Here is a 13903-nt window from a genome sequence, read left to right as displayed (position 1 = left end):
GATGGATGAGAGACTTTTTACTAACATGGAGCCGGTTGAAGACATTGAATTGCACAATTTAGTTGTTTTCATTAACAACCATGATCCCAACACTTATGAAGAAGCAGCCAAATATGAAGTTTTGAGAAAAGCTATGGATCAAGAGATTGAATCTATTGAAAACAATGGAACTTGAGTGTTGACTGATCTACCAAGTAGCAGCATAAAGATTGGTGTGAAATGGATTTTCAAAACTAAATACAATGAGAATGGTAGAATTGAAAAGCACAAAGCAAGACTTGTAGCAAAAGGATACAGTCAACAACATGGTGTTGATTATAGAGATGTATTTGCACTAGTTGCTAGATGGGACACAATAAGAGCTATACTGGCACTATCTGCTAGCAAATGATGGAATGTATATCAGCTTGATGTGAAGAGACAAACTGAGCATATGTGATGCAACTAGTATTTTCTAATTTCATTTGTAGTTTGTTTAATGTAATAGGTGATTTGTAATAGGAGTATAGTTTAAGGGAGGCTATGTTAGATATAAACTTGTATTTGGGCCTTGCCAAGCTGACAGGTGCGCGCCAAGCCTAGGCCATTGTTACTTGCAGCTTAGGTAATCGTGTACTATACTCAAGCCTAACTTGAACCCTCTTTGTACTTGCCTATATAAGGTGCAATACCTTATGTGAATCAATAGAGAACACCTTTTACACAACACTACCAACAAAGTTATTAAGAAATAATATGCAGCTAATGCTAATGAGATGGAAGTTGGCATGTCTAGAACTATTGCCAAGTTAGACGTTTTTTTCTTGTTACAACACTAGTAGTTTCGCAGCATCTGGACAACATTTTAGTGATAATTCATCTTGTGTGATTCCTAAAATGCAGCCTGAAGTGCTACAACAGGTGGATAACACTATTCTGGAAGCGGTGGAGTTGACACAAAAGAACATAACGCTTAATGATGTCTCCTCGTGCACTATACCACAAATGCAAAATGTTGTAATATATAGTGTCGGATGATGATTTAGATGAGGTAGCCAAAGCGGACATTGAAGTGATAAAATAAGTTTCGGCTGATATGGCGAATGGGGAGAAACCTTTCACCCCATATTTTACTAAAAGTCAAAATAAGAACAATAGATTGGCTAGAGTTGGACAATCATATAATACTAGTTTTAGAGGTGTTACATCTCACATGTCCCTATAAAATATGGGGTGGATATTGGCAAACTGGAGTCTAGAGTTCCTTGTGGATTCTTTTTGGAGGGATGATTATTTTGTTCTACTTTTTTATTTATTTTTATTAATTTTGGGATAAAAAAAAACTATAATTCTATAAACTAAAATCATATTTAAAAGATACAAAATGTCTTAAAATAAACGTTATTTAATTTTTTTTAAGCTAAGATACCAAAATGTCCACAAAAAAACAGAGTTTACACCGACCTCTTATACGACCATAAGGTTTTATATTTTTGGTTGACTAAATGTCTATATGACAAAATTAGTTCATGGAGATCATGTTATCTTTGAAATTGAAGATTTTCTAACTTGTCCGTATTTTGAGCAAGTACGAAAATATATGGAGTAGTCAAATTGTCTACTACTATACTTATCATAAATTAATGGTAAAATATGAGTAATATCGATCGATTTTGACCAAAATAAAATAAAAATATAATATCCGTCGATTATTTATTAGCAAAGCACATCGTTTCCTACACGACAAGTCTCAGTTTGAGGCTTTGGGTAAAGAACCAAGTACTAGTAAAAAATTTATTGGAGACTTGGAGTTATGTAAAATTTAAACAATAAACACAATTCTTTCTATATGTTCTATGTATAGTATCATAGAATTACAAAAATATAGAAAGACATGCACAAGGAACAAAATATTTTTTTGTAAATTTTAAGAAATTGATTCTCTCAATTGAAAAAAGAAAAAAAAACTTAAAGAAAATAATGTGGAAATCTTTACCATATTGATCTCCACATTATCAATATCAAGATCAAGAGTAAATCAGAGCTTTTATTTGGCTGGAGCTGGATATAAAATTCGGGAGAAACAATGTTGAGGAGTTCGGGAGAGTTCGGGAGAAACAATAGTCAAATACTCTAAGATCATAAAAGATGGAGATGCCACATCTCGATTCAAAACTTTAAGACATTAGGTTAATGAGTCGCATCTCTTATAAATCCAATATTATTCTCATTCATAGTTGATGTGACTTAACCACATTACTTAATTCGTAATTTTTATGTGTCTAACATTACTATTTTTATTATTATTATTATTAATTTTTTTTTTTGTATTAACCCTCTAGTTCTTAGGGGAAGAGGATCCCAATAAATTAGAATTTGGCTGCGAGGTATGTAAATTTTGTTGATTCCAAATGGTGATCTCTACTTTATTCATCACTAAGCAAAACCTTATATAGGGTTACAAGTCCTATGGTCACTTACAAGTGAATACACACACACTTAAAGTAATGACTTGCTAGCCAAGCTGCTGTAGGCTAGGCCTGCTCTGCCTACACACACGCATACATGCTCATTGGCGCGCCATAAGCCTAACACAACACTAACAAATTTTAGATAAAAGTTGTTTTCATCAAAAATTGAACTCATAATCTTTCAAACGGTTTGTCCTAAAGGGAACCCATTAATCACTTGAATTCAATGTTGAGAATTTGAGATAGATTACATTTTGAAGACACGGTTCATAAGTGTAATTACAAGTACAACCATTAACTAATTAATGCTGGCCAATTGTATTGTCCATGAACTACAAATCTAGCATGTATATTTAATTTATAAATCCATAGATAGGAGTATAGGACGTGTGGTAGCAATTATAAATTGATGCTCTACATTCGCATCATATCCTCATTCATTACTAAAACAAACACAAAGTTAATACACATAAAGCACATATACACACAAAAATGAAGAACAAAATGCTAGCACTTCTCCTTCTTTTTACCTTATCCTTGCAACCACTATTTGGATCGACCGAAGCTTCACCTGATCAAGTCCTTGACACATTGGGAAAGAATCTCCGATCTGATGCCAATTACTACATCATTCCGGCTAAGCCATTCACCATATGTGGCTTTGTTAGTTGTTTCAATATTAGCGGAGGCATCGCCCTTGAAACTACCGGTGAATCGTGCCCTCTTGATGTAGTAGTTGTGAAACAAAATCTGGGCTTACCGTTGAGGTTCACACCCGTTAACAACAAGAAAGGTGTTATTCGTTTCTCCACTGATCTCAACATAATGTTCGCTCATGATGCTTATGATTCTAGATGTCCCCATGATTCCCTAGTGTGGAAAATTGATCTTTTTTCAAAGGAAGAAACACTTATAACCACGGATGGTGTATTGGGCAACCCGGGTTCGCATACAATCGACAATTGGTTCAAGATTGAGAAGTACGAGGATGCTTATAAGTTGGTCTATTGTCCCAATGTGTGCCTTTCTTGCAACCATGTATGCAAAGATATTGGAATTTATGTGGATAAAACTAGGGAAATGCATTTGGCCCTCACTGATGTTCCTTTCAAAGTTAAGTTTCAGAGGACTAGGTAAAGGTTGAGTTTTTCAAATGATAACAAATTATAAGTGTGTGATTATAGAAAGAAAAAAACAAATTATAAGTGTGTTTATAAGGATTATTGAGTTTGATTTTCCTTATAAAGAATAAAAATATATGAATGGATAAGAATGATCAATAGTTATTTTATTCAAGTGTTCTTTAATTTTAGCATTGTAGTTCTTCAAGATTAATTTATATACATCCTTCTATTTCATATTAAGTGTTTTTCAAGAAATAAAAAATGTCTAAAAATTCCTTAAAAAAATATCTCAAAATAAATATTGGTTTTCCACAAATTTATCATTAATTATTTTATGCCGATTCTATCTCTATGATACTCTTTCTTATTTGCATCAATTTCAAATGAAGGCTACTATATTGTGAAACTTACAATTACAATCACCTGTTGACAAAACAACTTCACGGGTTGAATCCACATATGGATTCATTAATTAAAGTCAAAAAGCAATATCCGTGACTTTGGAGAGGGAAAGGTATATTTTTAGTGTTTTATGAAAGATAAACATGAAAGATGGCACTATTTGGTCCTGGATCATCTCCAATGGTATAGTACTTATTATGTACTTATGGTATTTATTAGATATTATCATTGGAGTATCACTTATATAAGTACTTATTAGGTACCACTTCTAAAATAAGAACTCTCTCCTCTTGGACCCACCTTATTTTTCATTAAAATATTCTTTCTATGGGACCCACTTTATTTTATATATTCAATTTGAATTAATGGATATTTATACAAAAAACACAATTTTTTTTTGTACATCACAAAAGCACAATTTTTGAATTGGTGGGCTCATCTTCAACATCAACATGATCTTGTTGAGTATATTTGGCAACGTTTTGACATGATGATCAACAAAATTAATTGTTTTTAAAATTATGTAATGTTATTTTAAATTATTTTTTAATTATGTAATTCTTAAAATTTAGTAATTTTATTTTAAATTAAATTTCGAATTTTAATTATTTTTTCGAATTATAAAAATAAAATAGTATATACTAATATTGTAATTTTATCATTCAATCAATTTATATTATAAAATAGATAATTAAATAATAAGTTATTGTAATAATGTGGAGTTATTGATGAGACCTATTTTAGAACTTTTTTACGAAGTGCTAGGTTGGAGGGGTTGAGTACCTATTAGGTACTATTATTAAAAAATAATAAATTAGTGATGTGTCCATGTGAGACTCATTTAAGTACTCAAATTTGGAGTTCCCCATTGTGGATGCTCTTAGTCGGTGCGTATGAAGAATCATTTGTTGGGAGTTGGGAGGTGTCAATCCCTTAAATGGAACTCAGTTACCTCGTGTGGATTAGTTTCTACAGTTATGCGCGGAGGATATTTTTGGTTTAAAAAATTTGAAAGATATGTATGTCAAAAAAGAAAATGAAAATATGTATGTCAAGAAAGTTTGATCACACAAATCACCTCTCTTATATATTTTGCTTCCTCCGATTTCAAAAAAAAGAGAAAATTTGACCAACAAAAATTAATATATAAAATTCAAAACCTTACTTGGATTGGTCTGGTGGTATTGGCTTGGGGCATGAGAATGTGCTCCTCCTTAAGGTCTCAAGTTTGGTTATCTCTTGTGCCAATTTGAGTGGACTAATTTAGCTTATTCAAAAAAAAATTTATATATATATATATATATATAATCCAATCAATTTTATTTTATTAATTTGCTCTTATATTTTTTATTAATATCAAACTTTTATCCAAACCCTATATTATTTGGGCCGACCTATTTGACCCCCACCCCATGCATTTTGACAGCTATTAACACAACCATGCATATCCTCATGGAATTCAATGCCAATCTAAATAATGAAATAGGGAAGAGACAAAAACTAAATTCAATAATTAATTAATTCTGTCGTAAAAACAAAGTTGATTTTTTTTTTATGTAGTTTAGTCACTAGAAATTTCACCTTAAAATAAATAAATTGAGTGATTGAAATTTGAACTCTGACTTCCTGCATATATATATATATATATATATAATGTGATATCTTGACCAACTAAGCTATCGTCATCAGCAGGGGCGGATCTACAGCTAATTCAGTGTGTGCACTTGCACCCCCTAGCTTTGTATAATTTACTCTCAAAATTCTGCTTTTGAACTATTTTGCACACCCTCAAATATTGAATTTGCACCACCGTTTTCTCACTCCAAACTTCATCGACTGTCTTTTCATGTTTTTGACTAAATGGTACAGCAAGCTCATGCTTATAGGCTTGTATATTATGAATAGAGTTATAGGCTTTTACTTTTTATACAAGGTTTTATCTTAACTTTTGTAATTAACTTATTAAATACTTGATGAATTATCCTAAACTTCTCTGAGGCAAAAGTACAAAACTATGAGGCCAACAGATGGTCAGGGTCATTTAAAGTAGCCACTAAACTATAGGTGTGTGTGTGAAACTTTAACGTGTGATAATAATTCATAATTCTTCGATTTTAATTATAAGTAAATTAATATTTATTTTTTAGATTTATTGAATAACTGACAATACGATATTCCAATATATATATGCTTATAATCAAGGCCACAAGAGTAAGTGTTTTGATTTTTGTGTTAGTTCTCATGTATTTATATATAATAATTATAATTTTTTTTTCGTTAAATAATTTGCACCCCCTGATTCAAGGTCTTGGATCCGCCACTGAATTCATCGGGACAAATAAAGACAAATTAATTTGTAAGATTTTGACATAATATTAAATTCAAATATTTTCAATAATATTTGGTCCCAAAAAATGTTTATTTTATTAAAAATTGAGCAAGTTTATTTTTCATTGTCTATGTTGTGAAGAATTGACTCTTCTAAATAAGTAATTATTAAAGTGAGAAAATTAATAATGAATAATGTGATGATTCATAATTTATGATAAATGTACATATATAATATAAACAAAAAATGTTGATAGAGAGAGAGAGAGAGAGAGGGAGAGAGAGAGAGAGAGAGAGAGAGAGAGAGAGAGAGAGAGAGAGAGAGATGTGATAGATTAATGGTGTGATAAAAAGAAAGAAATAAAGATAAAGTAAGGTGTTGAATGAGTGTAGAGAAGAAGAGTGTTCAAATATTATAGTTGATAGAGCTTAAGTGACATAATTGAGTTCATAAATACATAGAAGTATATATCAGTCGCTTTTAAATATGGGACAAACTTTATTTAATGGTGTAGTGGTATATTCAGCTTGAATACTACCCCTTATGTTAGGGTTTGGAGAACCGGCTGCTGTGGTCAAGGCCTACCGTAGGGAGGTTTAAGTGTAACATTGATGCATCCTTTTCGTTCACTCAAAATTGAGTAAGAATTGAAATGTGTATTAGAAACGCCGAAGGTAATTTTGTGCTAGCAAAAACTGAGTGGTTCTCACCATTATCTTCAGTTGAAGAAGGTGAAGCGATGGGTCTTCTTATTGCACTACGATGGGTGAATGATCTTCAAGTTGAGAATGTTGATTTTGAAGTTGACTCAAAAAAAGTGGTTGATCAATTCCACCAAAATAATAACAATGTCTCAGAGTTTGGTGCTATTATTATTGAGTGTAGACAGTTGTTTTCTTCAATTTTTAGAAACTCTCATGTTGAGTTTGTTAGGAGACAAGTCAATGAGGTTGTTCATACTTTAGCAAACGCGATCACATTCTTAGCTAGGGTCCATCATTTTATTGATATACCAACATGTATTCAACACCTTATTATAAATGAAATAATATAAACAATTTATTGTAAAAAAAAAATGTGCCCTAAACACATAAATAGTACATTCTAACAAAAAAAATAACCAAAGGAAAGAGTGTTCACCGGCTAATTATTTACCCAATTGTGCAAGACAAAAAGATAAGGTTTTTTTTTGTCAAGTAGTCTAATGGCTAGAAAATCCACCTTAAAGGTGAATAAGTGGAGTGTCCCGAGTTCGAAATCGGACTCCTGCACATATAGTGCGATGTCCCTATCAACTGAACCAAGCTCACAGAGACAATAGGGGATCTTTTCTCCCACTAAAAATCATTTCTATACTAATTTGTTCATCCAAATAAATAAAAAAAAAAACACGGTTGAGTTGATTCGAGCAATAACATAAGTGATTTTAATCTTTTTTTATTTAATAAAAAACTTTAATTAACACTTGATATATCTCAACGTGACTTTTAAAAAATTGGTGGAAGGATAAAAGTAGCTCTCAAAATATAGATCTCACAATATCAATGAATCTATGTTCTCAAATCTAGCTAGTACGCACTAAGCGGTTTCAAATTTTCAATTGCAATGAACTAACAACTACTAACTAGATCATTTTTTTTTTTTTGTACATAACTAGATCAATATTTGTTATTCATTTTTATGAAGAAAAAAGTCATACATGTTGGCAAAATGACTCACTCACCCTTAAGCCAATCCAAAGTGCAATAATACATTAAAGCTGTTTCAAAAATGGCGACCCTGAATTGTAAACCAATTTGTTTATTCCATTTCATCCTAGCCTGTTGAATTGACAATCCATAATTTCCAACACAATCAATTAATGCTGACATAGCTAACTAGACGTGGGGAATTGGAAGTAATATAACTTAATAAGGAAACTTTATGAGTTGGGCAATATCATTGACTTTGATTTTTCTTTGATAATACTATATAAAATTATTTGAATCCATAGTTTGAGATCACATCATTATCTATAAATTGAGTCTTATAACTCCTCCAAACTCCCACCAATACAAATTTACAAAGACATACTTGTGGCAAGAATACAAACTAACCATGAAATCTATAATCCTATCATTTGCACTTCTTTTTGCCTTGTCCACTCAACCCTTGTTCGGAGAAGCTGATGCTTCACCTGAGCAAGTGGTTGACACAGAAGGCAACAAGGTTCGGGCCGGAGTAGACTACTACATTCGACCGGTCCCCACAACCCCATGTGACGGCCGTGGGCCTTGTGTTGTTGGTAGTGGTTTTGTTCTCATAGCGAGATCACCAAATGAGACATGCCCCCTTAATGTTGTAGTGGTTGAAGGTTTTCGCGGTCAAGGTGTAACCTTTACCCCTGTTAACCCTAAGAAAGGTGTTATTAGAGTTTCCACTGATCTCAATATTAAGACTTCCCTTAATACAATATGTAATGATTCCAATGTATGGACGCTTGATGATTTTGATTCTTCAACTGGACAATATTTTGTGACTACCGGTGGGGTTGCCGGAAATCCTGGCAAGGACACCATCAGCAACTGGTTCAAGATTGAGAAGTATGAAGATGACTATAAGCTTGTGTTTTGCCCTACAGTATGCAATTTTTGCAAGGTCATATGCAGGAATGTTGGGGTCTTTAGGGATAGTAATGGGAACCAGCGTGTGGCTCTAACTGAAGTGCCATACAAAGTTAGGTTCCAGCCATCTGCTTGAAGCATTCTCAATATATGAACTACTTGTGTAATATATATTTTTCACTTTTACATGTTAAGTTTGATTGACATGAAATTAATATAATAAAATAAAATTATGAATAGCATCATGAAGGAATAAAATTAATCAATACGTTTGTTTGAATAAACTGCATAATTTTCTTACTATCTGATCTAATTTCCATATTAATAATACACAATTTAAACAAGTGATACTTTTGTATTTTGATCATATTTTTCTTACTATCCTCACTTTCAGTTTACTTCTATCAGCATTCACTATGATGTTAGTCTGATTTTATCTCTACTAGTTTCTTTCTTGCTTTGATAGGGGTCATGAAAAAACAACTTCATATGGGCTCAAAGGAGCACATAGCATCACTAACACCAGCTTCTAAATATCCCATTCACTGAACAAATGTGATTATACACAGATTTAGATTTTATGCATTCCGGCAATCATCGATCTAAAATGTCAGGTAAAGATCAAACTACTTGTGTGTCTAACTTTGTGAGATTGTGTTAAATGTGAAGGATGGACGCATGGTGTGCATAATCAGATTCAGATTCTGTGCAATTTGAAATCATTAGAAATCACATTTAACACAATCTAACGTATGGATAAGTTGTGTAGCAAGGAAGAAGAATATCAATAATCAGCATTCACAACTGTGAAATGAAAATAAAAGATAGGCAGTCAGGGATCATTAAATTGTGATCTAAACACTCGACAAAACTAATCCTGAAAAGAATGCCCCCAACAAGCCAATGACAGTAAAGGGGAAAATAGCATATGCATTTTTCAGTGAACCACCAAAAGTGATGTATTATTTAAAATCACCATCTATTTAGTTCCCTGGCCAGGGGGGCAAGCGATGGTTGTTTTGTAACATGAATCATATGGTGAAAACAATGGCAACAATGACAAATCGCATTGCATCTCTATCAGAAATGAAAATAAAAATATAAACTCTGCATTGATCTTTCTCCAAATAAGTTGTTCTTATTCCTATGTAAAAGACATTCAATTCTAATAAGGAAGTTTATCCAAATATTCAGGTCCATAATTGATCCTTGAATGGAAGCAAATGGACTTTTACAACTGCCATTTGGTTGTCAACAAAACTAGAGGGGAAGGAAACTCCTTAGTTTATATAAGAATCATCTTTAACTAACAGTAATACATGTCTAATCAAATCACAAAAATGAAAATAGTGACAATATTCTATTTAACCAACAAAGATAATCGGCTTTAATCTACTAAACATTCCAGCATAAAACAAACTGAACAGTAGTAGCGGTAAAAAACACAATTGCTAAATCAAGCAAATATTTGCTTGAAATCTATTAATCAAAGGAATCTCACAAAACAGAGAAGCACAAAAACTTGAAAAAGAAATACCTCAGACACTGTTTGATCTTTAAACTACCGAACTCAAGTTCTCTATTTGAAATTGAATTAGTTCTTAGCCTTGAGAGAGTTATTCTCCTTGATCCTTGCACGATTATCCAGCTTAACATATCGTTTTAGATCTTCATAAGGGAGTGTACCAATATCCTTCCTACGTAACTCACTTAGTGCAGGACGTTTATCAAGGAGATGCCACAACCAGTCAGGGTATTCAGAGTCAGGCAAGATTTTTGGATCGGTACCTTCCTTGAGAATGTTGCCACCTACAACGGTACTTGCCTTAACTTCTTTGCTGAGAGAGGATGCTTTAGGTCCATCAGCAGCTGCACCGCCTTTACCTCCTTTCTTTGCTTTCCCAGTAGCAAAAGTTCGCTGGCATGCAACCGTAACTGCATCTTTGGTGCATAGAATGCTTCTAACAGACCTCACATGGTTCATTGCCATGACTTTTTTCTGAAACACAAGTTCATATCACTTCAGGAAGTACCAGAAAATAAGTAGAATAACTTAGTATGACACATGACTACGAATACATGAAGGTCTAAAGAAATAAAAAACAGTCAACAACCATGATTACAGCGGAAACATCATCAAGTTTTTTGAGATCACTTCGAGTTCGACCACAATTGTAATGCAGCCACATTTCTAACAATTAATTATCTGCAATATCAGTGACTAAGGCCACAACTAAAACCTTACACTTCAATGCAGCAGCATATATATATATATCTGATTAAACCTTCAATTTGGTCCATAAACTATCACACTCTCTCCTATATAGCCCGTGAACTATAGAATTGTAGTCACTAAACTATTCTCAATCTAATTTAGTCCCTAAACAATCACTCTCTCTTTTATTTGGTTTGGTCCCGAACTATAGAAATATAATAAATAGTCGTTATATTGATCTCAATTCATCAAGTTAGCCTCTCAGTTACTTTCGAAAAAGAAGAGAGAAATTGATAAAATAAAGTTAAATTGTTTTCCTATAATCATAACTATCTTGGTCAGCTTATGAAAACAAGTTGAAATAGCTTATCAACATGTCATAAGTTATTTTCTAAGCTCTCCAAAACATTGTGTTTATGTGAGTATATAAGCTCAAATAAGCTAATCAAAACATGCCCTAAATAAATAGGATGCAGCATATGAATTTGAATTTCTACATTCTTTTTCCCTATTAAAAGCACATTAAGACTTTAAATAACAAAAAAAAAGTATGAATTTGTGGAGTTCATAGAGAAAATGTTATTCACAAACGAAATCCTAATAAGAAGAACAGTATGACATATCTATGGTGTCAGTTACGGCCGTAAATGGCGGTGGAATCGCATCCTGGAGTGCGGGAGAGGGGAAGAGAAATTCGAAAAATGAAGAAATGAAAAAATGGAATACCTTCTGGACGGAGTTTGTGAATTACCGTTCCCAGCAGCGTTGTTGATTTGATTCTCTTCTGGACGGAGGTGACGAGTTTTGTTTGTTTTAGGGTTTTTTTTTTATAATAATGAGCTCGTAGGGATTGAAGTGAGGACCTATACTTTAATTGTTCAGATAAAAAATAAAATATTCTTAACAAAGTTTATTATTTTTTATTAAAATATACACAGAACCATTATTTACCAATGAAACATAAAAAATTGAATTAATAAATTTACAAAAAAAACACAATAATTTCACTTATATTTTAACAATATTATATAATAATTTTTTAAATATTTAATTCTAAAAATATAATAACAAACTTAAATATCGAATTAAATTCAATGACCCGTGAGAATACACGGATCGTTGTTCAAATAAATATGTTCATACTTCATACAATTTTGTGTAAAGCCTTTTTTTTTTATTAACTTAATGTGAGAAATTCTTGATTAGGAACAACTACAAATAACACGCTGACAAACATACATAAATTTAAAAAAGTAAAAGATAAATTGATTAATTAATACATCGGACTAAATTATTTATCATTTAAATTTTTTCATTTCTCAAATAAATTTAATTCGGGGGTTGTGTCTATGAAAGTGTTGTTCACCCGAGGTAAGTTAAATTTGATAAAAATAAAAAATAAAAAAAATTGTTTCTTTGGGTACGTATGTTATAGGTCTTGGGTTCGATCCCCAGTTCATTTTAAACAAAAAAAAAAATCATGTCACAAAAATAAGATCTATGATTGTTGTTTTTATTTTAACATGACACCGTCATCACCAATGGTTACCGACCACCATTTCGACCACTGACAAACCATCAATCTTGTCGCTCCTGATCACTGCTTTGATTACTTTCAGCCACTACTGACCCCCACTGTAACACCCAAACCCGTTATTTAATTAACTCTGCCTTTATAAAATCTTTTTCGAAAATACGCAGCGGAAAATTGAAAATCTGATTATAAAGCGCTGGTTTGAATATCACAAACTTCATTCAAAGATAATACTAATACATTTATCTAGTAAGATATTCGAATGAACTAAAAACAAAACCTCGCATCGAACGATGCGTTATTAGTTATACAAAACGGATACTTTTCAAATGAAAGCTTAAGACCAACAGAGTATACTAAGAGGACTACATGCATATACATATAAAAACCCCTTTTTCCCGTGTCTCAATCAGGGCAGAGCTTCACCATTGCACTCGGACGAGGCTAACACATAACCTGTCAACCTGGACCCCCAAAGGTCCAGCAATTACACATAGCAGAGAGTTAGAAAACATAAACATAAATATAAGTGTGAGTAGTATACTACACACTCCACACGCTATCATACTTTTCTAACTCACGCACATACATCGTCGAATACGACCATCAATTAATCATTCATTTACAAACACACTAATCATATAGTTTCACGTCTTCTCGGACACTACCAAAGTGTTCATTTTATAGTCATGACGGACTCTACACTTGTTCATTTTATAGTCATGACGGACTCTGCTCACATACCAAGACATGGCAACTATCATAGTATTAAACAATTAGTAAATACCAAAGCTTAATACATACGGAAAACACATTACAATCCAATCAGATAATGTCACATAACAATTATCAATTACATGTGCATTTACCCTAATGCATCTAATGCCAATTATCCAATGTCATGTCATCCCTAGACACGACTAATGCATGTGGTACCAATTTACATTGTTCAGATTTCAGTCATGACGGACTGTTCAGATTATAGTCATGTACGGACTGTTCAGATTATAGTCATGCACGGACTGTTCAGATTATAGTCATGCACGGACTCTACATCAGTTTTACATCATGCAGGATGCTGGCCAACTTAGACCATCTCATTCAGTTTTACATCGTTGCTGGATGGTGTCAGTTTTAGATCATGCAGGATCATCATCAATACAGTTTAAAATCATGTCGGATCTCGGTTATCATCAACCATCTCACTCATAAAGAGGAGTCACACAGTTTTATATCATGTTTGGAT

The 13903-nt window shown here is 32.6% G+C and overlaps 3 protein-coding genes across 3 annotated transcripts; 2 read left to right on the top strand and 1 right to left on the bottom strand.

Annotated features, from left to right (window-relative positions):
* Positions 1 to 2874: 2874 nt before the first annotated feature.
* Positions 2875 to 3741, top strand: LOC123908891 (kunitz trypsin inhibitor 5-like). Its single transcript, XM_045959617.1, has 2 exons — positions 2875 to 3613; positions 3649 to 3741. The coding sequence occupies exon 1, from the start codon at positions 2943 to 2945 to the stop codon at positions 3585 to 3587; it is 645 nt and encodes a 214-aa protein (XP_045815573.1). The 5' UTR covers positions 2875 to 2942; the 3' UTR covers positions 3588 to 3613; positions 3649 to 3741.
* A 4495-nt stretch (positions 3742 to 8236) lies between these two features.
* On the top strand, positions 8237 to 9174 carry LOC123909931 (miraculin-like). Its single transcript, XM_045960869.1, has one exon. It carries the CDS (start codon positions 8403 to 8405, stop codon positions 9042 to 9044), a length of 642 nt encoding a protein of 213 aa, XP_045816825.1. The 5' UTR covers positions 8237 to 8402; the 3' UTR covers positions 9045 to 9174.
* Positions 9175 to 10085: 911 nt separating this feature from the next.
* LOC123909932 (54S ribosomal protein L37, mitochondrial-like) lies at positions 10086 to 11986 on the bottom strand. The gene is made up of 2 exons (XM_045960870.1): positions 11850 to 11986; positions 10086 to 10907 (listed from the first exon to the last, which is right to left on the bottom strand). The coding sequence occupies exon 2, from the start codon at positions 10896 to 10898 to the stop codon at positions 10503 to 10505; it is 396 nt and encodes a 131-aa protein (XP_045816826.1). The 5' UTR covers positions 10899 to 10907; positions 11850 to 11986; the 3' UTR covers positions 10086 to 10502.
* Between the last annotated feature and the right edge of the window lie 1917 nt (positions 11987 to 13903).

Source organism: Trifolium pratense, linkage group LG2 (genome assembly GCF_020283565.1).
Source record: "Trifolium pratense cultivar HEN17-A07 linkage group LG2, ARS_RC_1.1, whole genome shotgun sequence".
NCBI lineage: Eukaryota > Viridiplantae > Streptophyta > Magnoliopsida > Fabales > Fabaceae > Trifolium > Trifolium pratense.
The sequence above is the reverse complement of the archived record's forward strand: the minus strand, read 5'-3'. Positions and strand labels throughout refer to the sequence as shown.